At 38.3% G+C, this 26,487-nt stretch overlaps 1 protein-coding gene across 3 annotated transcripts in view; it reads right to left on the minus strand.

Annotated features, from left to right (window-relative positions):
- Window positions 1-5,543: 5,543 nt before the first annotated feature.
- Window positions 5,544-26,487, minus strand: part of LOC131032097 (probable pre-mRNA-splicing factor ATP-dependent RNA helicase DEAH4) — a 187,519-nt gene continuing 166,575 nt past the window's right edge. For 2 of the 3 annotated variants that reach the window (XM_057963016.2, XM_057963017.2), the window contains 3 exons: window positions 6,710-6,870; window positions 6,398-6,576; window positions 5,544-6,170 (listed from right to left, as the gene is read on the minus strand). In XM_057963016.2, the coding sequence (XP_057818999.2) occupies window positions 6,011-6,170; window positions 6,398-6,576; window positions 6,710-6,870 (500 nt within the window). In that variant the 3' untranslated portion in view covers window positions 5,544-6,010. The remainder of the gene's footprint in view (window positions 6,171-6,397; window positions 6,577-6,709; window positions 6,871-26,487) is intronic. The other variant, XR_009103377.2, reaches the window with a different exon arrangement.

Consider the following 26,487-nt stretch of genomic DNA (forward strand, 5'->3'; position numbering starts at 1 on the left):
GCCTATAAATTGTTCAGGGGTTGGAGCTCCTTTGAGTCGGTGCTCATAAATCAGGGGTTGGTGCCCTAAAATTGTAATTAGACCATTTTCATTGTGAGGCTAGATTGGAGCAAAAGATCTCCAGCAACTATTCTCACCGAAGTTTTTCTTACATTGGGTTTTCCTCGTATATCTGGTGTTATGTGATGCATTCTTGTGTGTGTTATATTGATGATATAGCAAATCCTTTCACACACTTAGTTTGCATTGTTTGGTTTACCGGTCAACACTCTATTTATTTTATATAGTACCGGTATATCCCTAGTTAGTGAAGAAAGTGTTTAAATCACTGATTCACCTCCCTCTCAGTGATCCATTGTGTCCAACAAGGGCCTGAAAGGCTATATTAGATATATGACAAGGGGATGCTTGCTATAATGCATGCCCTTGCAAAGTTCAGGCAGTATCTTGTGGGAGTAAGTTAGTTGTTAAGACTGATCTTAACAATCTTAAACACTTCATGCACCAAAAAGACTTGAACAAAAGGTAGCAGAAGTGGGCGAATAAGCTAAAGGCTTATGACTTTGATATCAAGTATGTCAAAGGAAAGAATAACATTGTGGCTGATGCTTTGTCCAGAAGGCCCCATTTGAGCTCATTGTGCAAGCTTACCATTGATTGGAGGGAGTTTTTGCTTGCTGATTATGTCAAAAATCAGTTTGCAACCAACATAGAGAGTATTTTTCATGATGAAAAATACAAATTGGTTGAGGGGTTGATTCTATACAAGGGAAGGATCTTCATTGTGACCGAATCTAAGCTGAAGGAGAAGATTTTGAAGACTTTCCATGGCATTCCCCTTGCTAGTCACCAAGGTTACTTCAAAACATATAGGCAGATCCGAGAGAGGTTTTCTTGGAAGGGGCTAAAAAATAATGTTTTGAGGTACATTAAGGAGTGTCATACATGTCAGAGAAACAAAGATGAGCACACTCTGCCAGCTGGTTTGTTACAACCCTTGCCCATTCCCAGTCAAAAATGGGAAAGTGTATCCATGGACTTCATTACTGGGTTGCCACGGGCTCAGGGGAAGGGTAGTATATATGTGGTGGTGGATAGACTAACTAAGTTTGCTCACTTTTTCGCCATCACCAGTTCATTTACAGCAGCTCAAGTTGCTGAAGTGTTCTTTCGGGAAGTGCTCAGTTTACATGGATTGCCAAAGAACATTGTGAGTGATAGGGACATCAAGTTCCTAAGTGCTTTTTGGTAGGAGATTTTCAGATTATGTGGTACTGTTCTCACTCCAAGCACAAGTTATCACCCACAAACTGATGGGCAAACTGAGATAGTGAATAAGTGGTTGGAAGGATACCTTAGAAACTATGTCTCGGAGCAGCAGAATACATGAGTGAGGTGGCTTCATCCAGAAGAATATTGCTACAACTCCTCCTATCACATGTCCATCTAGATGTCACTATTCATGGCACTATATGGTTATGAAGCTCCTAGCTTCGCTGACTTGATATTTGGTGATAGCAGAACCCCTCAGGCGAAGGATATGATGCAACAGAGTCAAGATATTTTGAGGACTTTGAGGGACAATCTCCAACATGCGCGGAATCAACATAAGTTGTATGTTGATCAACAGCGAATTGAGCGCACCTTTGAGGTGGGTGACATGGTTTATTTGAGGCTCCAACCCTATAAACAGTCTACTCTCAAGAAGAGTGGAGTTGAGAAATTGAAACCACGATTCTATGGGCCTTTTTGAGTCAACGGGAGGATTGGATAAGTGGCTTATGAGTTGAAACTACCGGCGAGCAGCAGGATTCATAATGTATTTCATGTGTCTCGCCTTAAGAAGGCTCTTGGACATAATGTTGTTGCTTTGGCAGAGTAACTTGCACTTGATGAGGAGGGAGAGTTAGTTTTGATTCCTGAAGCTATCCTTGATTTTAGGGAACATTCTTTGAGGAGAAGGGTGATCAAATGGAAAAATTTGCCAGCAGAGGATGCTATGTGGGAAAATGAAGACATCTTACTGCATCCAACCTTACAATTGCTTGAGGACAAGCAATTTTGGGGAGATCGGACTGTAATGTCCCCTTCTCAATGATGTGCTTTCAAGGGTCCACTGGCCTATTCCAGAGACTCGTAGGCTATGTGAAAAGGAGAATTAGGGTTTCCGACTTTGGTGGAGTTCTGCGCGAACTTTTTAGGGTTTATCAGGAGGGAATTCTTCAATTCTGTCTATGGTTTCCTTCTAGATTCTTTATGAACTCCTGGGTAGCATAACATGCATTGGATTCTTTGATGTAGTGAGAACTTACTATTTTTAGTAAGTTAGGGTTTGGCTAATTGGATGATGATGTCTTACTGAGCTTTCCAATCTCTTTCTTTGGGTGCGAAGATCATGCTTTTTCGGAGGAGTATTTCATGACTTACTATTTTTAGTAAGTGGCAGTATGGAGCATTTCTATTTTCGGCAGTTTGGACAAGGTCCTGATCCTGCAACAACTCAATGGTCTTCATTGCTCAGCTTCATCCTAGTTTTTGTTGATAATCAGTAGTGGAGTCATAAGTGATTTAATTAAATATTATTTCCTTGTCCTAAGGGTTAATATTTAAATATTTGTATTTACTGATTAAGTGTATTGAGGACGACTTAAGGAAAAATAAATATCTGATATCAATATTGTTATTTTCCTAAGTCGGTGGTGATAATTTGGCGGCGATTGGGGATGATAAAACATCTCATGTTATATTATTTTTATGTTGCAAAATTGTCACCAAAGGTAAAGTTTGAACTTTGCGAAGGAAGAAGGGAAGTGGGCGCCATGTCTAGGTGAAGACATGAAATGAAATGAAAAGAGTTTGAGTTGAGTTTGGGCGCCATTTGCATTTGAATTTGGTGGAGCATGAAGTTATAAATAAGAGCCTTGGGCTCTCATTTTGGGCATCTTGAAAAATTGCATCATTATGCTGCCAGTTTAGCGATTGACCTTGAAGCTTCAAAGTGTGGCTCCCTAGTATTGTCAGTTTCGTACTTGAAACATAGTACCTAGCTGAGTGGTGTATTCTTGTGACATTTTCAGTGCGTATTTTTTAGTATTTTCAGTGTGGTGTGTTTTCTGGAGTTGCTGGTTTGGTGTGGCTAAAGCGAAGAGTTGCTCATATCTCCATGCCTGTGCAACTCATCATTCTAGGTATCGTCTCTTTGGAAGCATACTAGGAAGGCGACCATTCTTCCAACTTGGCGTAGTTGTTGGTGTGGATTGTGATTTTTAGGAGCAGATCGAACTTTCTGTTGTACCGCCCCCTTTCCTTGTTGTCTTGGGATGCGTGCAACTACTCTCCATTCTCCAGTGTTGCAGGTTTGAGTTTCTATATTGGACGCCTATGTTATATCTATCGTTTTCTTTTGATTTGATGCGATTCGGGATAGTTTTGAGAAAGTTATTAGTGGTTTGGTGTTTCCGGTAGTGGTTGGACAGTGTGTTTCTAGCTTGCAAAATTAGAACAGGAGTAGTGTTTTATGTTGTGTGATTTTGGAAGTATTTCGCTTGGGATCAGCATTAAACATCTTCTCTAATCTTTTATCTCTGTTTTTGTAAGATTGTTTCAATAGTACTGATCAATCATTCTTGCTGCAACTTATTTGTATTTCCCACTGCATAAGTGGAAAAGGTTGGCCATGCCGCCTATCTTTGTTTGTAATAATGTCCTCCCGCTGAATAAGCGGTGGAGTTGATAGTAATCTTCATTTTAGTCCTCCCGTTGCATAAGTGGTAGAGTGATTGCTCATTCCAGTTGTTTGTATTGTCTTTGGTTGGTTTACCGCCAAGTGATTTTAGGATTTTTCATTACCCGCTTTATAAGCGGAAGGGGTTGGCTTGCTGCCCAGTATTGTAATCAGCATCTCATATTTGCATCTAACGATCCCCTATCGTTGTATGCTCTGACCCTCCCAATTTGGGCTCTCGGTGATCAGAAAGGGGAGGGTTCCCTTCAGTTGTTTGGATTTCTTTATTCTAACCTTAACGGGTTGTTGTGTTTGTTTGTAAATCTCGTTGGAAAATAAATTAAAAAATTAAGGGGAATATTACAAAACATGACCATACCAAGTACAATATGGTATTAGAAGGATAAATCATTTATTACAATATGCAATATGTGAAATAATGAATGATTTCCAACACACAAAATGTGTACATAAATAGTAGCTTGCAGTTGGTTAAGATTACCAACCACCACGAACTGCCAAGCACAACTACTTGTAGGGAACAATTGAACAACATTGCATAACAAAGCCAACTAATACTACACATTTAACACTTTCGCTGACAATATTTATTTATAAACGACTTAGCATAATTTGTCGACTACTACCATCTATGTTGCATTGCAACTTACTATGTCATCACATGTGAGTCAACATATATCTTGTATCGCAAAACTTAAAAACACTGCAATGTACTTTATAAACTCTTCCAGTAAGGACACTCTATAGGTGAATATCACCTAACTCTCAACACTTCCTTCAATTTAAGCAAATAAAAGGGACATAATTTGAAGTGTTATTGGTCATTCATTAGGGCTATACTTATTACAACTCTATTATCTTGTGGGTTCCCTCAAATTAGACCAACTAAATCCACTTTCTTTGTGCTTCTTTCATTCTTGACCTACAACTTGGGCTCTGCGTTTTCTTTCCACAAGTACTTGATTTATCCTTTTGTGCAATTAATGAGCTCAACTTCTAGGAATTCAAATATATGATTTTCATAGCCATTTCGAAACTTGTCATTTATCATACAAAATCAATAATGTCGAGGACAAAAGTTTCACTTTCAGAAATAGTACCAGTGGATTCTAGTTGTAGTTTTACCAATGCGCATAGAGAATCATATTTTAATTGAATTTTGAATAAATCTTATTTATTCACTACGGATAATGTTTTGTTAGTCCTTTTGGATTGTACCCTCTTTTCTTAGGAGTATTTAGTGAACACAAAGGATTAATTTTCTTAAATATGTGAAAATTACAAGCAAAGTATTGCAAAGCAAATTCAAGAATCAAGTGCAAATGAAAATAAGTTAAACCTTTAGGGAATTGATACGGTTTTTCCATCAGAAGATTTGGCATCGAGTGTGTATACAATTCACCTAACGTAGAATTATTCTCTATATCTTCTTATGCCATGTCCACATGATAAACATCTTTAGGAACTAACGCATTTCGCTATTGACTGACATGGTTCCCTGCATTCTCATGTCAATCCACCTTTTGTGTCAAAGTAAAGTTGAGATTCTACTAGACTTCTACAGTGTCCATCAAGTATTGTAACTTTTCTTTTTATAGGTGGATATGATCCACAAATTAACAATAGATTTTAGTATTGGAAAAGCTGTGGGAATAAGAAACTAGTCTGTCTTTTGAGACCTAATTATAGGAATATATACATTACTTGTAAAGCAAAAGCTCAAGGGCACACAAAATGAGGAAATGAGGTGCAATTTCCAATAGGTATAACCTACACAGGAATGCATCCTAAGAAGAGATTGAAGTAAAGCAAAAGCTATTGAATTTTAAAAACAGCTAACATAATTCATATACATTTTGATGACAAGAAGTAAATTCTTATCCGACAGTTGATCAAATATTCTCCATCTGATTGCTGAAATAACGATTAGCATATCTTTTGACAACAATGCAGTTCTCTTTGCATAGAACATACAATTCTGGTTTGACTGGGAACAAACTGATGGAGCTGATTATATCAGTGATCTCTGGTCAACCTGCCCACTGTTTTTTCTCTGCACATCGTGTACTAGCTTCTTGTCAAATATATTCTGCCTTGGATTGGGGCATTATATTCCATTAAGGAAATTATTTCAGCAAAGGTTCTCACCATCAGGAGCTGGTCTTCTTCGCACTTTATGATTGCTTAACAGGTTGAAGTTGTGTGTATGAGAGATAGACGGACAGTATAAGACAAGAACTGAAACTGTGGTGACCAATATTTGATCTATTTCTTCACCTTTAATTGCTTTCGAGCAAGGAACCTCTCCCGAGCTGACTGGATAATGTTTTCACGATTCTCTGAGAGCTTTGGGGTAACAGTTGCACTGCAGTTTGTTACCTCTTGGGTTGGAATATTCAATTCTTCAGTAGACAAAGCCCTTCCACTGTGTTCAGGCAAATCAAAAAAATCATAAATATGCAAAACACAACCAACACATATATTCAAATAAAAGAATGTTTAACCCTTCTTAACCATAATACTGTTCTCGTTCACAATGTAAATTGAACATGTGAGTCACACACATTTAACTGATATTAACTACAATTTGGTCTCCTTAACCTCTGTAAATTCCAAATGTCAAAGATATAAGTACATGGAGGAAACACATACCTGAGTTTACCAATATCAAAATGTTGTAGCTTTGCCCAAATTGGCTTGACCCACGATGCTTCAACAGAACATAAATTACGTATATATGGACGAGATGTTACAAGTAACTCATTATAAAGAACATATTCTGGGTAAAGCCCATCATCATCAACCTCTAGTGGACAAGCAGTTGGATGCACCTGCCATAGCATAAAACAAAGAACAATTTACAAATTTTAATGTTAACCAGATACGACACATAGAATATCTCTCTATTCACAACAGGGACAATATTTATAACACTCAGAAATCTATGCAAATAAAGTCCAGAACCTGCACAAGCTGTGCCTTGTAGCACAAGGTTCTGTAACCATTGTGCCGCTCCATTCGTTGTGCCAGTCGGTTTGCAAAACCAACACATAAAGCTTTCCTCAATTTCCTAATCATGATCCTCTTTTCTCGAAAACTTTCTTTTGTCATGACATCGAGAGATTCTGAACATCAAAAATCAGACTAAATCATTAGTATAACTAACCACATTATACTGCTGTTAAATTAGTAGAATATAGCAAACAGAAACTCCCGCTGACCAGGGCTTTTTGTTGGATGTCATGTAAAATTATTATTATATAGTCGAGAAATTTGTACTCGGGCAGATATTTAATATCTAATCAACAGGTAGATAGATATCTCTGTCAAATTTGAACAAAAAGGAAAAATCTGTGCCTTTCAAAAACTAACCTCTTAGGTTGCACATGGCTGTTAGATTTAGCCTATACTAGTACGTTTCTACATAAGTCCTATATTTACTATACAGAGCTTGTGCATTTCTAACCTCGAAATGAGTTTCAGTACAGAACCTTTTTAATGTTAATTTATTCATGCATATAAATAAAAGAAAAAGGACTTTTAATGGAGTTCCCCTTGCATATCCAAATGTTATCTTAGTAGTTCTTCTTGGCCTGTCCATAGGAAGAATATATACTCTATTTTTCTGTCAAATATATAACATCCCATAATTTCAATATTCACGAGGGTTTGATCAAAAGGTATAGGGACTGACCTCTCATGAAGAGGCTCGGAACTCAATCCTCGGGAAGTTACTATTAAACACATGAAAGATCATGCTGCTTTGTCTCCTAGTGTGATTTGAGCTTATTGTCCTCATTTTTGTTTTCAAAAATGAAGAACCATTACATGAAATTTTTGTCAAAAAATGAAAATTTTACTCTATGGCATGCTTCCTGAGGCAAGATTTTGCCTAATCCTTGGACTGGCTTAATCCTCAATCCATCCTTGAACCACGTTTCGAATTTCATTGCATTCTGGGTTCATTTGCTATGTCTTTCCTTCAATTTCGGGTTTTTTTCTCCCTGACTGCAAGTGGGAAATTTTCCTTGAATTGCAAGTTTTAATGATTTTCTTTGTTTTAGTCTTTGTAGGGAAATTTTTGGCTAATTACAAGTGCACTTTATTGAAAAAAGAACTTGTAACTTACTTTTTATTTCCCCCTTGATGTTTTTTGGCTTTTTTAGTTTTGATAGAGATTTTTTGGATAAGTTACAAGTTAATTTTAAATTGCATATTTAAAAGTCACTTGTAATTCTTTTCTAAAACCCCCTTTACAAGTAATTTGTAACTTGCACATCTCTCTCCAAAACCCGATTTTGCTTAGAAATGGAATAAAGTGACAATTTTAAACTTGCTATTATGCCCAAAAAATCCGATTTTCTTCAAAAAGTGTAAATTGGGGAATTTTAAACTTGTAATTGCATTTCTAAAACCCGATTTTGTCTTGTTGAGAGAAAAGTAACATTTTAAAACTTGTTATATGGGAATTAAAACCCGATTTTCTCTTTAACATGAAAAATAAAACTTGCATTCCTTTTCCAAAAACCTGACCAGCTAAAGGAAGGCGTTTTTGTTGCAAATTGGAAGCATTTTTTGTGGAGATTTTTTGGGAGATACAAGGCGTTTGAGATTCTTCCCTATTTTTATGCATTTATCACGCCATTTGGGGTTTATGTTTGCTGGATTTTTATCTAAAATAGCAAACACGTGTTTGCCAAAACCCACGTTTTGGTGGATCCAAACTCCACGAAGCTTCAATCTCCTAAGTCGTTTTTGCTTATTATGCTAAGGCGTTGAAGTTGGAGGAAGATTAGACCGGTTCTTGTGCCATTAAGTTTGCTTTCGGTGCCACGTTTTTCTGCCCAAGGCGTTTTGGTAAAACATGGCAAAGGTTTTGAAATGCGGTTTAATCTCTATTGAAGAGTGAGTTCTTCTTTCAAAGATTGATCATCTTTTTGAAGAGGCATTTTCAGTTTGAAGCAAGGTATGATTTCTTTTCTTTCTTTGTTTCATTTTATTGTTTTCTTGTCTTCTTGTTTTTCCTTTCTAGTTTTAAATTTGTGTATATGTTTATTTTGCCCCAAAAATCGATTTTGTGAGAGAGATTTTCTCCTTTCCAAGGCAATTTGTGAATTGCATTGTTCTTCCCTATTTTCCCTCTTTACTTGTATTCGGGATTTTAAATCCCGATTACAAGTTGGATGAAAATCATTGTTCTTCCCTTATGGTTATAAGAATTTAACCATCTTTTGTTGAAATTCCAAGTTGCAAAGATGAAAAATACCCTTCCTTCCAAATTCGGGTTTTTAGAACTAGATTGCATGTCCAAAGTTCTTCCCATTTTCTTGAAAATGACATTCCCAAAACTTTCCTATTTTTATCCATCCATATTGCTTATATCCGTACTTTCCGTTCACGTCATTTCCCGCAAGTCTAATTCTCATTTTTCACTCATTTCTCCATTTTTCGTTTTACAAGTATACTTGCATTTGGGTTTTAAAAATTTGATTGCATGTGCACTCTTCCCAACTTGTATACTTGTAAAATTTTCCCCAAGATCCGAAATTGATCAGAGTCAAATTTCCACCATTCCCATTTATTTTCCATCTTTCTCTCACAAAATTGTGAAGTGCAAGGGTTGGTGTTGTTCCCATTTGAAGAAGGAAAAATGTTAGTTGCAGCTGATTATGATGTTGCCTTAACACTTTTAAGTCTTCATCGTAGTATACCAGGTTGTCTTTCAATGTCAGATTTACCATCCTCTCCTATTCCAAAGAAGATGAAGTATAAATATGACAAGTACCAGAATGAAGTTTCACCTTCGCAAGTTTCCTCTCCTTTGGATCGCATAAAAGATACGGAAATAAGGCATGTGGACATGTCAGAATTTGACAAGAGAGTGGAGGATCCGATAGTAATATGCAGCGGCTGTTGGACAGCCACATCCATCACACATCCTCTTTTCCAGTGGCTGCCCTAGAACCTGAATTTGTTCTCGCTTGCGCCCATCGCTTTGACAAAGAGACAAGAACCATTAAAAATGATGATGGTGAAGCAATAATCCGCCTTGATGCAGATGCAATTGAGAAAGTCTTCAGAATACCACCAGCACTTGTTTATATGGAAATTTCAAAGGATAGTGCAGTCGAGTACTATGTCAAGAGGGAAAAGGACTGCAAATGTCATATTAACAAGTGGATTCATGAGCCAGGAGCCGCCTTCTCAAGGTGGCTAAGTTGTACCGTTGTGACTTTAAGTGGGAAATTGGAGACATCATAACTCTCCTCAACAAGATGATGGGTCTTGAACACTCCAATATTTTTGAACCCTGGATGTATCAGTTTACCATGTTCATAAGGCAATCCCATCATATATCATGGGGAGAGATTATCAGCGATGCTTTATGCGAGCAACTTGCAGCAGTTCCTACCACCATGACGTTTTACATGAATTCATACTTAGTGTATTTGGCAGCGTCACTCAGACATTTCCCTTGTCTTTCTACCAAGGGTGATCGATCGCTTATACCTGTGTGGGAATATCATGATCAGCTGCCTTTGAGACCCAACAGATTGCATTTTAGAAGAGTTCAAGATGCATTATTTGGTTACTTCATGTGCCAGTTTGACAAGACTCTAAAGAACAGAAGGGTGTCACATGAGGCATGGGAAAGAGTGAATGAGTATGGGTGTTTGTTTTTTCAATTTCCGACCTTTACCTATATGAAAGTTGGATGCTATAGTGGGCAGCCAAGTGGGCAGCCATACATGCTTCTTAGATACCCGATCGATAAGATCATTCTTATGGAGTTGGGAAGACAGATCATGGCTGTGCACGCTCATCAGTTTGTCAGACATAAGGTCGGAATGGGGATTTCTACAACAAACCCATTGAAAATTGGCCGGTATTCTCTTGTCGCATTCGTCAAAGCCAAAGCTATGGAGACTGAGATGCAAGAGATTAAACTCAAAAGGTTTAAATCCAGGGCAGATTTTGATTACCGGGTATGAAGGAAAAGATCAAAAAGTCCTTCGTGCACATGCATCGTATCGAGGATATCTGGGTAGATCTCCGTACAGAAATGGAGGTTCTCAAGATGGACTACTGCAGGCTTACCGTTGAGCAAGTTATTGATCTGAACCTGGTGGACATTCCGCAAGGAATGATCGATGACGGTCATGTGCTCGATCCAAAGTACGTCTCACGAAGGGTTGAGGAAGCCCCACTTCCTTTGATCCAATGGTCGCATAAAGAATGCACGTCCATTCTTGAAAGATTTCGGCCTATCCTAGCTAACACTAACACTTGGCTCAAAGGTAATGGTGTTAGACTCATCAAGATCAAGGTTGGGAAAGAAGATGACTCTACAGGGCCTCTTGGACGTAAGTCTGAGATTCAGATTGACAACAAGGAAGGTGCATCATCTTCAAGCACCGGGATCAAATTGCGGGTTAGTTGGGCAGTAGTGCTTCCCCCTGAGGAGGCAACAGTTCATGGAAAGGAAAAGTCCCGGTTTCATGTTCATGTGATCGATCCTGATAATCCAGAAGGACAGCAATCCGATGATGCTCCTAAGTCTCTAGCTTCGGACTCACCTCATGAGATTCCTTCCTCAGTTTCCATCGAGACGCCTCTTTCTCCTCCTGACATAATAGTGGAAGAGTCTCCTCAGAATGTCGTTCCTATTTCAACAATTGAGCCACCTCCTAATCATCTACAAGAGAGTTCGCTGGAAATTCCTGAGGATACTCCTACATGTATCCAATTGTCAGAGATTGATACCTCTACTTCTGGCTTTGAAGAATTTATGAGGCAATCCTCATGCCCATTGGTTACTGAGCAAACCATGGTCGCCATCCAAACAGATACTCCTCCCAGGGTGACCACGGTTGTTCAAACAGAAACTGCTTCTCCTTCGCCTTCAGCAGCTACTAGAGGAGAACTAGCCATTTTACCTCCATGACTTAGTTCTTTTACCCCAAAGAGGAAGAAGCAGGAAATCTCTCTTGATGTCTTTGACTATAGGCCCAAGGTTGCTAAAAAGGCCAAGATAATTTCAAGAGTAACTGTTGATAGCAATAAGATGAAAGTGGCATTAATTGTTGAGCCCCTTGCGGATAAGCCATGTGAGGAAATGCAAGTTGCTGATTACAAGGTTACAAGGATAGAATTGGGCAAACAAACGCATGACGTGGTCAAACACAATGCCCAGCAATTTGTAGCCTCACTAGTGCAGCAGTATGACGAACTTATAGCAAAGAAAGCCAAGCTAGAAGAGGAGAATCGGCAACTTGTTGCAATTGTTCATAAAATTACAAAACCTGCTGGTGAAGGGAGTAATCCTACAAGTTCTTCTAGTTCCCAAGAATCGATTCGTGGAGTTGAGAGAGCTGCCCAGAAAGTACAAGCATTGGATTCTTGGGTGGATCAACTTCATGATCTATGTGCACAAGTGTTGAAAGACATTTTCCAAATGATGGATAAGTTGGAGGCCATTGAAGAGAAATTGAATCATACCTCCGACACTTTCAAATAACATCTGGAAAGGGTTGAAGATAGTTTGACTATCTGGTGCACCATGCCCCAACAACAGTTGAGTGTTCTTCAGAAGCATGCCATTATTTCTTCTAGGGTCATGTACTTGGAATTTGAAGAACTTCTGGAGAATAAAGCCCTTGTTCTCAAATCCCTCATTGAGGAGATTGATGATGCAATGAGATTGCGGGGTGAAGTATTTCAAGGTATTGTTTCCCATTGTGAGAAGGCTTCTTGCAACATAATGAGTCAGAATGGAGAGCTGATACCAGAAGAAGAAATTCTTGCAGATCTACAGATGAGAATTCATAATGAATGGAGGAGCGAACAATTCTTAGCTGCTTCAATTCAGGCTTTGATGAAACATCAAACCGTTTTGCACGAGATCCAATCCATCTTGGAGAAGAACAACTCTATGCTTCTTCAATGCCATGATACCATTGTGAAGACCATGGTTGTTGCCAAGAACACCCACAAACCGAATCCCGCTGAGCTACGAATGATCATCCAGAAGTTCGAAGGATTCATGTCTTCACATGTTGCGGCTTAAGTGTTTTTCAACACTTAGTATTTTTCCAGATTTGTAATCTCTTAGTTGTAGTTTTTTTTTTGACAAGTTGCATGTAAAAACCTTTTATAAATTGTCAGTCAAGTCTTTACTTGCACTTTTGTAATTACATGTAAGGCAACTACAAGTTGTGTTCAGTTAGGACTGTAGTTGGAGTAAGTCATAGTTAGTTATTGAATAAATCTTGGTGGTTGAGAGAATTTCTTAAGTTGGTTGAGATCCTCCCACCTTTTTCTCAAGGCTCCTCTTCTATAAATACTTGAGGGGTCTATTGTAATCTTTATCTTTTTGGAAAGCAAGCAAAAACTCTGCCAAATTTGTAGCAAAGAAGTCTTTGAGCTTTTATGTGTAAATTGAAGAATTGAAAGGAATAAAAGAAAATTGCTCAAGCTTTGAGTCTTTGTGCTACATTCTTGAGTTTGTGTTCCATATTACCTTTCTTGCAAGTGTTTCTTTGAGAACTTAATCGAATCTGATTTGCAGTCTTTGAACTGCAAGTATTGGAGATTAATTTGGTTAAAGTAGAAGTTCTATTGGAAAAAAGCTGTAAAACTTTGTGCTTACACTTGTTCTTAACAAAGTTTAGAAGTAAGTAGATTTAATGAGAAATAGTTGAGTCTTTGAGCTCACACTTGTTCTTTCTGTCTTGCGTAGAAAGAATAAGATATTTCAGTCTTTGTGTTGTTATAATTTGTTCTTAATAAAATTAGTACAGAAAAGGGTAGATAGGACTGCACATAATCAAGACTTTGAGCTTGATATTGATGTCTCGTCCCGAAGGAAGTGATGAAAGTCTTTGAGCTTTCAGGAAACTTCATTTCCTTTCTCTCATTTCATTTCGAAAGTTGTTACTGCTGTTTTATATCAAATCGCTATCACTTTTCTGTGAAGAGAAAAAGATATTGCCTTTCTTGAAAGAAGAAGAAAGACTGTTGTCCCATCCCATTTTATTTTTAAGCTTTAGATAGATAGGGGGAGCCTTCCCTTAATTAGGAGAGTTTTACTCACACACTGTGGTTGAAACCACAATTTTGTATATTTCCCCAAGTGTACAAAATTTTCAACCAACAGAGCTCACCATAAAGGCATGGCAAGACCACATGCTATTAGTATTGATTAAAAAAACACTGATGAAATTTTGTTGTGCAAACTAGTAATTTGAAAGTTGAAATAAACTTTTAATGGCAATGTTGATTATGTTTAGTTGATCTTCAATTCATTTGGTTAAATAAACAATACATTGTAAAAAGCACATAAACATGCTTTAAAAGGGAGGAATTAGTACTATTTTATACATGAGACAGTGCAAATCCAAATGCAACTTGACCCATATAGGGAATTATGCATGACTATATCAATTCCATATAAAAATTAGCATTCGCACCTGATGATGCAATGGGCATGCCAATAGGGGTAGTTCAGACATAAGGAGACAGTAAGTAGGTGCAAGAAGATTTCAGTGTGGAATGGTGGAATAAAATATAATATGACTATAGTAGTGTGGACAGATGCATATAAAACATTCAGCTTTGATTAAAGTATTTACCAACTACATTTTTCACTTCTCAGAAATAGTTGCTGCACTAATGCATTTCTCAATGGGCCGAATTCTTAAACTATTTTATGTGTTAATTTGCTAACAAATGAAACAACAATGTAAGTATAGCTAGTTGCCATGTCCCCTTTCTAAGATTAGATCCATGAAGCAGACTGATGAGCACACAATTATACTGTGGGGGGGAGGGTGAATCAGTACAATACTATCTTTAACTTTTTCAACCTAATAATCATAATATCATTCACATAAGATGCAACATCTACACAACACAAGAAGAACACAAGATTTACATGGAAACCCTTATAGGAAAAAACTATGGCAAAATATTGTTTATATAAAACTCTTTTACAAACTTCGTAGGCACCAACCCACAAGAGACACCAATCCCCTCAATTTGTAGGCACCAACCTACTAGAGACACCTATAGGAGGCACCAACCTCCACAGCTAAGCACCAACTTAGCGAGAGACACCAATCTCCACTTTGGGAAGCACCAACTTCCAAAACTTCACTTATTTATTCTCCAATTCTGCCTTAATTTTTGCTCCAAATCTGCCTTATATCTTTGTTTCAATATGCTTTTAGATCTAAAAGCATATCTGCTTTATAACGCTTTACAAAATCTACTTCAAATCATGTCTCATTACATTGCTTCCTCTTGTATTCATTCCATTATGATACATCTTTTATTTATCACCTTCTACTCTTTGAACATTCTCTATAAATATTCTATTCACTTCATAGCTCTTCTTCTTCACTCTTCACATATCACACACTTCTACTAGCAAATCTTGTTCTTTTTATATCCTCGTGTTCATATGAAGAGATGCATCCCTTTTGAAGGATGATGACCTTCCAAATGGACATGACTCTTCATGAACCTTAATCGCTACCTTTGTTATTAATCACTGCCCTTTCAGAGACTCTTAATCACTGCTCTTTGTAATCACTGACCTTTCTAAGACTCTTTATAATCACTGTTTTTTAACTTGTTAATCACTGCCTTATTACTTCTCAACTGCTGTCCTTAGTAATTGCTGCCTTTTAATGATTGCTGCTCCTCATTAATTACTCGCTGCTTCACATTCACTACTCGCTACATATTCTACTTGTTTTCAAATTAACTAATATATAAGAAAAACTGTCTCGGTTAGCCAGCATTGATAAAGACTTAAATGAACCTTTGTCTATGTCCGCCAGCATTGATGAAGATTTAAATGAACCTTTGGCTTAGGTTGGCCCATAATTAACATTGATTTCCATTTTAAGGTGGTGCCAAAATAATGAAGGTTGGCCAGCATTGATAGTATGGGTCGGCCAAACATAATTTAATTTATTTTAATTCCTTTATAAGAAGTTGACAAGAGCATTGGCCATTCAGAAAAGTGGCCCAATTAATATTATTTTAACTTCTCCCATAAGAAATTAAGACGTTGCTGCAATATTTCCTAATCAGCTAGACTGTGCATAGAAAGAATACCATCTCATGGGTCGGCCCATTAATGAATTGACTTTTGCATTGTCTCTCCAATTCTGCACTTATGTCTTCTCCAATGATGCTATAATGTCTGCTCTAAATCAGATATGAAGTCCTCACAAAGTCTGCTACAAGATAATTGACAACCACCACAACAATCCTCACCTTTGACATCAGTGACAGTATGTCCAACTCTAGCCTATCCCCATTTCTTGTAGGCTAAAGGATAGAACAAAGGAAATCATAGTAGTGATATTTTAAGTGGGTCCAATCACTTTGATTCAAAATGGCAACTTAAAATATCATTTTTTGGTCTTATGTAATATTTAAATAAGTGTTTTTAACACATCTTCAAAATATAATTCAAAAGGGAATTTTGGATGTCATCTTAAAGTGAAGAAAAAAACCAAATAGATAAAAACAAATAAATAAAGGGCCCCAAAGTAAAGCATCTATAAAATAGAAGGCAAGACTCATATCAAATCATCACTTATCATTTACATTTTCGAATGTTAATTGAAGATTGAACTTTATGTTCATCTTTCCATCCAAGGATAAAAACCCTTAATATTTTAGACATCTTGGAGAATGAAAACTCTTTTGATTTCTAAGGTTGGATTTGACGACAAAAACAATCTTGTCTATAAGGGGTGACTTCACCCAAGGGTTGCATTTGTGCTCAAAGAATTTTCAACTTGTGAATTATTGAAGATATTAGCTTATGAAGAATTGAAAGAATTTTTTTTATTTCTTTTAATAGATAAGTACACAGCCTTGTTGGTGCAGCTCCCATATATATTAAAAACCATAAAAAGTACAGAGATGAAGAGAAGACCAGTCATGGCTCTCTTAATGTCATAAAATACATCATGCCTTCAGCCATTTCATAAATCCTTTCAACATGTTTCAGCATGAAGAGATCACCATATTGACTTATAAACCTTCCGAATGTGCCTATAAATTTTCATTCCAGTCCCTCTCAATACAAAATAAGTGCCTGCCCAGATATCTAATTCTCCTTAACACCAGTCACAACAAAAATACCAGCAATATGAGCCACTTTTGGTATGATCTCCATATCGTCTATTATGTCCAGCCAATACCTATCGATTCTCTGCCATTATGAAGTTTGTTGCAACTTCCCACCATAACCCCTGTTGTGACCATTTCACACATCGCCCCATTAGAATGGGGACCCCCCTCTTTTCGCTTTGTTTTTTTGCTTTCTCTCTGCTTGTTCTTCTCTCTCTTTTTAGGGTTTTGAGTGAGTGAGTGATCCTGGGCTAGGGCTAAACATTAAGGGTTCCTTTTTGACGTCATTCAGGCTAATTCCAGTCAAATTTTGGAAAAGTGTTAAGTGTCCTCCTGAAGAATTGAGATTGTTGAAATAAGGTAAGCCTTCCAGAGGAGTCAAATAGGTCTTAGGTTAGGTCTAGTAAGGGTTTTTTTGGGGTAAAGTCCAATTTTGGCTAAGTGTTAGCATTTTTGAAGGAGAAATTCTGTGTTCTTGCCTGGGGAAGTTTTGATCATTTTTTGGAAAGTGAGATGATGCCTGAAACAGAGAATTCGCCCCTGACCCTTGCTGAGGGTCCAGGGCGAACTTTATCCTAAGCACAATTTCTTGTTTTTGATGGACTTGCTAACTGGTTCCTGGCCTTGAAAATGACCTGACTTTGCTTGGTGAAGTGGTTTGAGACTCAAATTTTGAACAGTTTAGCCTAAAATGAGAAAGTCGCTCCTGACCCTTGCTGAGGGTCCAGGGCGAAAAATGTTGTTTAAACATATTTGTCACTAACTTTTCTAAATTGTTTTGTGCAGGGTCTCCCGGAAGGATGATTGGACGTGACTTAAGGCAATTGAAGTTTTGAAGACAAGAAAAATGATAAATTTTGAGCACTAAGGGCAAAATCGCTCCTAACCCTTGCCAAGGGTCCAGGGCGAAATCTTGATTTCCCTCACTTTGCAGTAGAAAGAGACCAAGTTTTGAGCATGAATGGAAAATGAATGACTTTCTCCACCCGCCTGAAAGAGTTTTAGCTTGAAATGATGAAGGATCTTGTTGAAATCATCAAAATCGCTCCTGACCCTTGCTAAGGGTCCAGGGCGAAAAACCTTATGGAGGTCATTTCTAACCTTATTTGATCGATTTGAGATGTCAAAGGCATGGTGGAGGATGAAATGAGCATGATGAAGTATCCAGACTTGATTGAAGATGATGAGATGAAGGAATTTTGCCCAAGAAAGGTAAAATCGCTCCTGACCCTCTCTGAGGGTCCAGAGCGAAATTCTTTGCAAACATATTTTTTGACTTTTCTTGGACATGAAAACCTATTCATAGCGTGAAACAAGATGACATCTTCCTTAGCAAAGAGGTTTTAAGATGAAAAGTGGAGTATTTTGGTCACAACTGCAAAATTCGCTCCTGACCCTTGCTGAGGGCCCAGAGCGAAATTTTCAAAAGCACATTTTTCTTGCAGAGTTAAAGTGTTTTTATGATTGGAATGGAGTCAAGGAAGCATGTCTTACCCATAGAATATAACTTGGATGATCAACAAGGAAGCAATCAAGCCAAAATTAGAAAATCGCTCTTGACCCTTGCTGAGGGCCCAGGGCGAAAAACCTAATATTGAACCTTTTCCTCCAAGTTTGAGTGAAGCTGAGGCTAGACATGGGTTTGAAATAATGTTTAAATTGCCTTGAAGTGAAAAGAGATTGTTGAGAGTCAGGATTTTGAAGGCAAATGTAAAAATCGCTCCTGACCCTTGCTGAGGGTCCAGAGCGAATTTCCAGGATTCTCTCCTTTATTTGAAGAATTAAGGCAAAATCTTGCTTGGATAGGAAGAGGACATGATGTTTTATGCCTTAGAGGCGATTTGAGGTCCAACGAATGAAGAAATATGCCTAAAACCAAAAAGTTGCTCCTAACCCTTGCTAAGGGTCCAGGGCGAAAATCACAAAAACTGCATGTTTCCTTCAAAATTGTACTAAGGCAAGGTTAGGCTAAGGAAGAAAAGACCTCCAAAAGCATGATGAATGATGATTTGCATTTGAAACTTGATGATTTTGGGCTAAAAATGAAAAATTGCTCCTGACCCTCAGAGAGGGTCCAGGGCGAAAATGTTGGAAACTCTCATTTTACCTTGCAACAACAAAGCAAATTTGGATGGAGTGGATGAAGAGGGACGTTGCTTAGTGACGAATGAAGTTTCAATGAAAAATGGTGGAGAATTAAGCCCAATTTGCAAAAATCGCTCCTGACCCTTGCTGAGGGTCCAGGGCAAAAAATTTGAAAAGAGGATTTTCTTGCTTATTTTGGAGGCCTAAACATGATCTAGCTTGGTGAGAAAGTGTTTTGATAAGGGAATGAAGATTTTTAGTCAAAATTAAAAAATCGCTCCTGACCCTTGCTGAGGGTCCAGGGTGAAAAACACCAAAATCACACTTTTTCTCCCAAATTGGATAGTGCAAAGTATGGAAGCCAGTGAGAAGATCTATTTGAAATGTCTTGAAAAGATTTTGAACGTTGAAAAATGCTAATTTTGAGCAATATTAGGAAAATCGCTCCTGACCCTTGCTGAGGGTCCAAGGCGAAATTCCTCTAAAGGGCATTATTTCCTTCAAGATTTTTGATGAGGTAACTCAATTATGCAAGGAAATGGATCTTAGAAGTAACGTTGAGGGTTCAACAATTAAGCTAAGGTGGATTACAACTTAAAAATGAAAAATCGCTCCTGACCCTTGGAGAGGGTCCAGGGCGAAATTGACATTTCCACCTATTTTCCTCATGCAAAATGTTAAAATTTGAAGTGCAACACCTTAACTGGATATCAATTTACCCTCCAGGAGATTTTTCAAGTCAAGATGCGAAGTATTCAGGGCTAAAATTGGAAAATCGCTCCTGACCCTCAAAGAGGGTCCAGGGCGAAATTATTTGCAAGCTTCATTAAGCCTTGTTTTAAAAAATTGATATTCTCCAATTTGCATTAGATCGCCAAAATTGCTAAAATCGAGGCATTTGGAAAATTAAAGTTAAATTCGCATTAAATTAAAAGCATTTGGCGTTTAATAAATTAATTTTATGCCTTGAGAAAATCGAAATTTTACTTTGGAGGCATTTAAAATTAATTTTTATTAAATTAAAATTAAAAATAAAGCGCTCAAGGCATTATTTTGCCTTTATTTTGCAAGTCGGCCCCCATTTTTTGAGATTTTTTTTTTTTTTTTTTACCTCCTTTTTGCCAAGTCGGCCTAGGGGAAGCAAGGGGTGAGTGCTCTATATAATAGGGATGCTTTGATCAAGTTTAATCATTCATTCAATCATCCTTTTATGTGCGAAATTGGAGAACTAATTGGAGGTGCGAAATAGAGCTGGTTTGGAGCGAATTTCTTTCAAGTGTTGAAAGCTAAGGAAGTGGAGTTTATTCTTTTCAAGGCTAGAGGAGGCGCAATTCATCAAGAGAGGGCTTTGATCTAAACTTTGCCTAGCGAAATCCATTTTTTGCATCATTTCTTAGAGTTTAGCACTCAAGAGGAGGTATGGCGAAATTATCTTAACATTCTTGTTCAAGACTTGATTTTTTGGACACTTTTTTAGAAAAGTCTAAGTGATTGATGAGTTAATTAGGAAATGATAACTCTAGATTTATCATGAAGTTTCCTAATTAAAATCTTAAATCTTCCTTTTGAGTCTTAATTTCTACACTTCAAGATATAATGCTTGAGAACTAATTTTGAAATGTTGTGTAGGTGTCAAGATGGCGACTTCAAAGGCAGGAGCATCTACTAGTCGCCCGGCTCTCATCAAAGAAGATCAGAGGAATGACGAATTGGAGACCAGGATCGTGTCCAAATGGAGTAATATCGGAGACACCAACTTGGGAAACTTCAATGTGAAGAAGTTTCGAGAGGTCCCCTACATTGGCAAGCCATCGCCTATTGAGAAGAAGATAATTGAAAGTGGCATCATCAAGGCAGCAGGTTTCCCTCCAGCAGTCAAGTGCCATGAGCTGATGATCAAGTGTGCCCGCCACTATGACTCACAATCAAGGTCGATCGTATCCAAGGAAGGGAACACCTTAGCTTACCTTTTAGAGGAGGCTATAAGTGAGGCTCTTCATCTTCCAAAGCATAAAGATATGATTTACAAAAGTTTAGAAGGAGCCAAGTCAATGTATGAAGATGATCCCGACACCTGTCTGAACCTCATCAACAAGAATTGGTTGCTCAAAAGTCGGCCTCGCTTGAACAAGATTCCCAACACACCGCATAGGATCGACTTCCAGGAGGAGTACAGAGATTTGATAACTTTTCTCAATCGAGTTACAGGGGCTCCTCAAGCCTTCTACTTCGAAAAGTGGATGTTCTTCTTCATTCAAGTGATAATCCAAGGAAAAGGAATACTTCATTGGGCCAGAATTATTAGCAATAGTCTGGATGTGTAGTTGAGAAGACTAAGGCCTACCAAATCATTCCATATGAGCTCGTATGTCATATATGCCTTAATCAGGAGTTTCGAGTATGCAGGGCTACCTCACAGAGGAGTGATCGGAAGAGGACCTGAAGAAGTGAGAGTTTGTGACTCTTATGTTCATCTACATCATCCGCCTAGAAGTGACTACAAGTTAGTCAATGATACCTTCACGATGAACATCACTAGGATATTGCAAGGTGGAATTCATAATCGACTATCTCTGGATGCGCAAGAACTTGTGAAGAAGTATGGTGCGTGGTTCATCCAGTTTCGAAAGTTTACATATATCAGAATTCATGGGTGTCTTTCACCTCCATACATGTTACCGAGGTATCCGACTGACAGGATAGTGCTACTTGAGGTAACTAGATAGTTGGCGGCTTATGCAAAGGTATCCAGACACAAGCATGGAAATGGAATTCCCGTGCCCATCATATTGGGGAATTCAGTTCAAGTATGTCCTAACACTCAAGCCTCGGAAGATGCAGAGAAGGAATTAGCATTGTATTCATTCACATTCTTTGCCTCACGGGAGAATTTCGATCCTCATGGTTATATGGAGGAAACAGTTGGTAAGAAGTACGGACATGAGTTTCAGGTAGAGGATTTTTGGATGAATCTCTCAAGTGATTTAGAAGTTAGAAGAAAGATGCATTCCAGGCTACCTTTAGATTTCATCAAGAAATGCAAGGTTTATAGAGTAGCTGATCAGGCCCAAGATAATGGCAGGTACCTCCAGTCGTCCTATGACAAAGAAGATAAAAGAGTGAAGATAGATTGGAACGAGCCCGAGGTTTTAGACTTGAGAGCTTTGATGGCTCCTGTTTTATCATGTACTCACAGATGGGTGGATGTACAACATCAGAAGTTGAGAGAGCAGAACGTACCAATGACTTTTACTTTGGAGGCAAGACCAGAAGAAGGAGAAGCAAGCGTTAGTGAAGACACTTCTCATCCTAGAGGCACAAAGAGGAAAGAAAGACCTGAGAAAAGAGAATCTTCCAAGAAGAGGCAAGAGGCCAATTGAGATCGCCCATCAGGCACATCTTCTCGACATGAAAAGAGGGCAAGTCAAGCTGAAGGTCAAGAGAAGATGGTACCTGAGGTTGATGAATCTATGGAATCCATGGTGCAAAATGATAAGCCAGAGAAGGGACAGACACCTCAACATTCATCAAGTCAATCTCCCCGAATTGATGAGCTACAGGAAGATCAGGGAAATGATGATGAAGTGACATCTCCCCTCCGAGAAGACGAACCACTGCCGAAGTAAATACAAGTTAGAGAAACAAGATCCGCCATCCCGGATTGGTTGAAAGAGAGACTGACAAGGGTGATTGTGGTTGAAGAGGAAGAAGATGTAATTGATTTGGAAAGCCTTATAGGAAATTCTCAAGAGATAACGGAAAAGAAGAAAGCCACAAAGATGTCCAAGGTGATAAGGGATGAGACAGGATCCAGGAAATTGCAAATAGCTACACCAGTAGTGGACAAGTATGAAGGTGAGATTCTTGCAGATGAGTATGACTTAGAAACATTTGAGCTTGGTCCACTCACTACTGAACAGGCAATGGAAGAGGTAACCGATTCGTTTGAAGCACTTAAGGACAAACTTAAGGAAGAAATGGAAAAGAATAGGAAGCTTGAGAGAGAGGTTGGTGCTTGGAGAGGCTACTTTAGTCATCTCAATCAGCCCTTGAGACGTCAAGATCTAGCAGTATCTCCTTTACAAGCACTTCCTCTTGAATCAGTTGGCGAAGCAGAAAGGGTCAAAAGCTTGGTTCAACTTATGAGCTCTTGGATTGATAAATCCCACACGGTAGCCGTTGAATTTGCAACAAGAATGATGAAGACAATTCATCGAGCTATCCAGGTCCTTGAGATTATCCATAATCTATTGATAACTGTAGCTGCTTTCGCTCACACTAGAGATGTTATCATTCCTGTCTTGCAAGTAATAAGGCAAACACCAAGACGGATCCTGGCACAAGAAAAGATAATGGATGGAGGAACTCATAATCTCCTACAGTGGTCAACTCCGCTCCAGATGAAAGAGGTCCTTTTTGAAGACATCAGCACCAAATGCGGTCAAGTTGAAGGTATCATCCATCCAATTTAGGATAAGGTGTTTGAAGTATTGTGTGCCATTCTTGGCAGGCGGATCGAGATTGAGGCAGATGTGGACATCCAAGAGTTGGAGGATAGAGTCAAGGTCATCTTTTGCAAAGAGGAAAATGTCATCACAGATGAGCAACGAGATCTGATGTTCACTACCATGCTCCTGATTGAGAAGATCAAAGAACTTGAACCAGGATGGGAAACAGCTCTTCTCACTGCTTTTGATCAGGTCATTCACCTGGAGGAACGAATGGAGAATCTTCCTGAGATTCCTATTGCTGAGATTGAAGGAATTGTGTCCAGATTCGTTGGATATGCTAAGAAAGAGCATAGGAAAGGGAACAAAGTTCTAGAAGAAAGGTTGTTATAGGATGATGTGGCATCTTAATTCTCATTGGTCTATGTTTCCTCGACTTTTGTGCCAATTAAATATTTGGCTATGCATTTAATAATGTTCATCTAAAAGGGGAACTTTTTGTAACAAACCCTAATTAGGGTTTAGGTGTCAAAATCTCAGCCATTGATCTTCTTTTGATCTGGGCCATTCATTGTAATTGAGGATGCTATATATACCCTCACTCATTTTCATTTTGTCATTAATTAGATATTAGAAAGAGAGATTAGAAATTAGAAGAGCTTAGAGAGAAGAAAGTTATTGTGTAGCAAGATTGAGTAGTGAAGAAAGAATTTTGAACAATTGTTGTCCATTTGGCTTTGAGATCAATAAAATATTGAAGTTATGGTGTTTTATTGCAATACTTGTGGCTATCTTCATGGTTGTTTATCTTCTTGAATCATTCTCAGTCGAAGTAGTATTTAAGTTTGAAGGACTAAGTGTTGTGCTTGATTTTTGGTGAGATTCATATCCAAACCACTAGCTTCTTACTAATTGTAAGGACGCCTTATGTGGTCAACTGGAGATATTGAAATTGCTTGAACATTCAATCATTATTGAAATATTGATATGTATCTTTATGACAGTATCTATAATCCTTGATGATTTGAAAATCACTAATCACCTTAGAAGATCGCATCAATTCCAGTAGAGTTGTAATTCCTTGGCAATACTGAAATTGGTAGAATCTTACCAAGCCTAGCCTACATTGAGTCATTCTTAGGATTAGATTAGAATTCATCTCTTGAAACCCCTATCTTTTGATCTTTTTTGAGAATTTGTTAGTGTTAGGAAAATCCTGTTCCTGCAGTCGAGTGAGAGCAACACGGACCAGCTTTCTCAGAAAGTGCGTAAGACCCCTTGAAGAAACAGCATTTACAACGACCACCGGTGCTTGTCCACACGTAGAGATCCTACAACGAAGAACCTTGAAGTCACCCTGATTGATCCTTTTGCGATATCTTTAGCATTCAGAGGCTTTATTCAAGAGAGGATAAGGTACTTTTAGGTATTTTATTCTGTGTTTGGTCATGTACAAAATACACATCAACAACCCCCTTCCCATTACATGCACTATATTTGATATGAATAACTCATATTCTTACATCATGTAGGTGCGAGCAATTCCATTTCTCAGAACCTAGTATTTTGACAGAGGCCTCCAAAGTCTCCTTCGAGCCGATTTTGAAGACCCTACACATTTGTTCCTCCTTTGACTCTTCTAAGTAGCTGCAAGCAACTCCAAAGATCTCCACACCCATTATTCTTTATGGAGTTTACAACTTTATAATGCCTACAAATAACCACACTGCGGATGACAAAAAACTCGCTAGAAGAAACATGTGAAGCTAGAACTTCATGTCTTAGCACCTCCACACATTGGTCTTCACTTGCTATCATCTTGATGGCTTGGGAAAAGTTACCCTCAACTATGACTTGATTACTTAGCTCGTTAAGACCATCAACTTGTAGTTCATCCAATAATGCCTCAAGAGGTCGAAGTTGATGATGAATCATGCCTCTAGCAGCGACTTGCTTGTCTTGGTACAAAGTCGGCAATGACTCTTCTTGTACTACTTCTATGAGATCTTTCAACGCCCCCTCGAATAACATGATGGTGAGGATATCTTTGAGCGCCCCCTCGAACTGTTCCTCATATTTGGCCTCACTTGTGATAACCTGTAGCTCTTTGTTCAACATCTCCATATGATCATCTTCCTTCTCAAGGATGCTTGAAATTTCTTGCAATTCACTCTCAAGGATCTCCTTTTGTAGGATGAATGAAAACTCTTCAAGGAATTCCTCCTCTTGCAATGGATGTGAATCATTATCTTCCTTGATTGCCAAACTAACATCTTGATCATTGCCTATCACTGCTTTTGTTTCAACCGGCTCACTTACACTATCTTCTTGTGATTCTTCCTCTTGGGATGAAGTTGTAGCGTACTCCTCTTTAGGTGCAAGGTATGGGAAGCTATCTGTTCCAATACATTGATCATCAGGTAGACTTGTGCCATTGACACGCAACTGGCTTCCTTTACTATCAGGCGATGTACCAACGCCTTGTTCGTATGCTCTTCTATACTCGTTAGCTGCAAGGTATGCACTCCAAGATCTATCCTTGATATACTCGTCCCAGGATAGGATTGGCAATCCGAACTGCCATGTGGCGATTGATACTAGCTTGACAATGGAAGCAAGTGAATTCAGAATGGGGTGCATTGTGAATTCTACACAATGATGGTAGCAATATCTTTTCCAAGCGCAGTTTTCCTTTCAAAGCAAGTTAATTTCTCACTGTTCATCGGAGCACTGAAATTGCCTGATTCTACCTCTGGCTTGGGAACATCCCAAAAGAAGATCTTCCCTTGTACTATCAATTCCATCCTTGATAAGAATGTCAAGCAATGCATTTCATTGTGTTCATTTGTTTCATGGATTCTACATTGCCCTGGTGTTGCAAACTCGGACAGTCTCCATGGGTGAAGTTGTGCATTCAATCTCCACCAATGTTGAAGGATACCAACTTCCTACTCATCTTGGAGATGCTGCCGAACCACTGAGAAGTCCTTTCTTTTTGAATTTTCTGATTTTTTTTATTTTTTTTTTCAAATTTTTTACTTTTTTGGATTTTTTGAA

The sequence above is a fragment of the Cryptomeria japonica genome, chromosome 4 (assembly GCF_030272615.1).
Source record: "Cryptomeria japonica chromosome 4, Sugi_1.0, whole genome shotgun sequence".
NCBI classification, from domain to species: domain Eukaryota; kingdom Viridiplantae; phylum Streptophyta; class Pinopsida; order Cupressales; family Cupressaceae; genus Cryptomeria; species Cryptomeria japonica.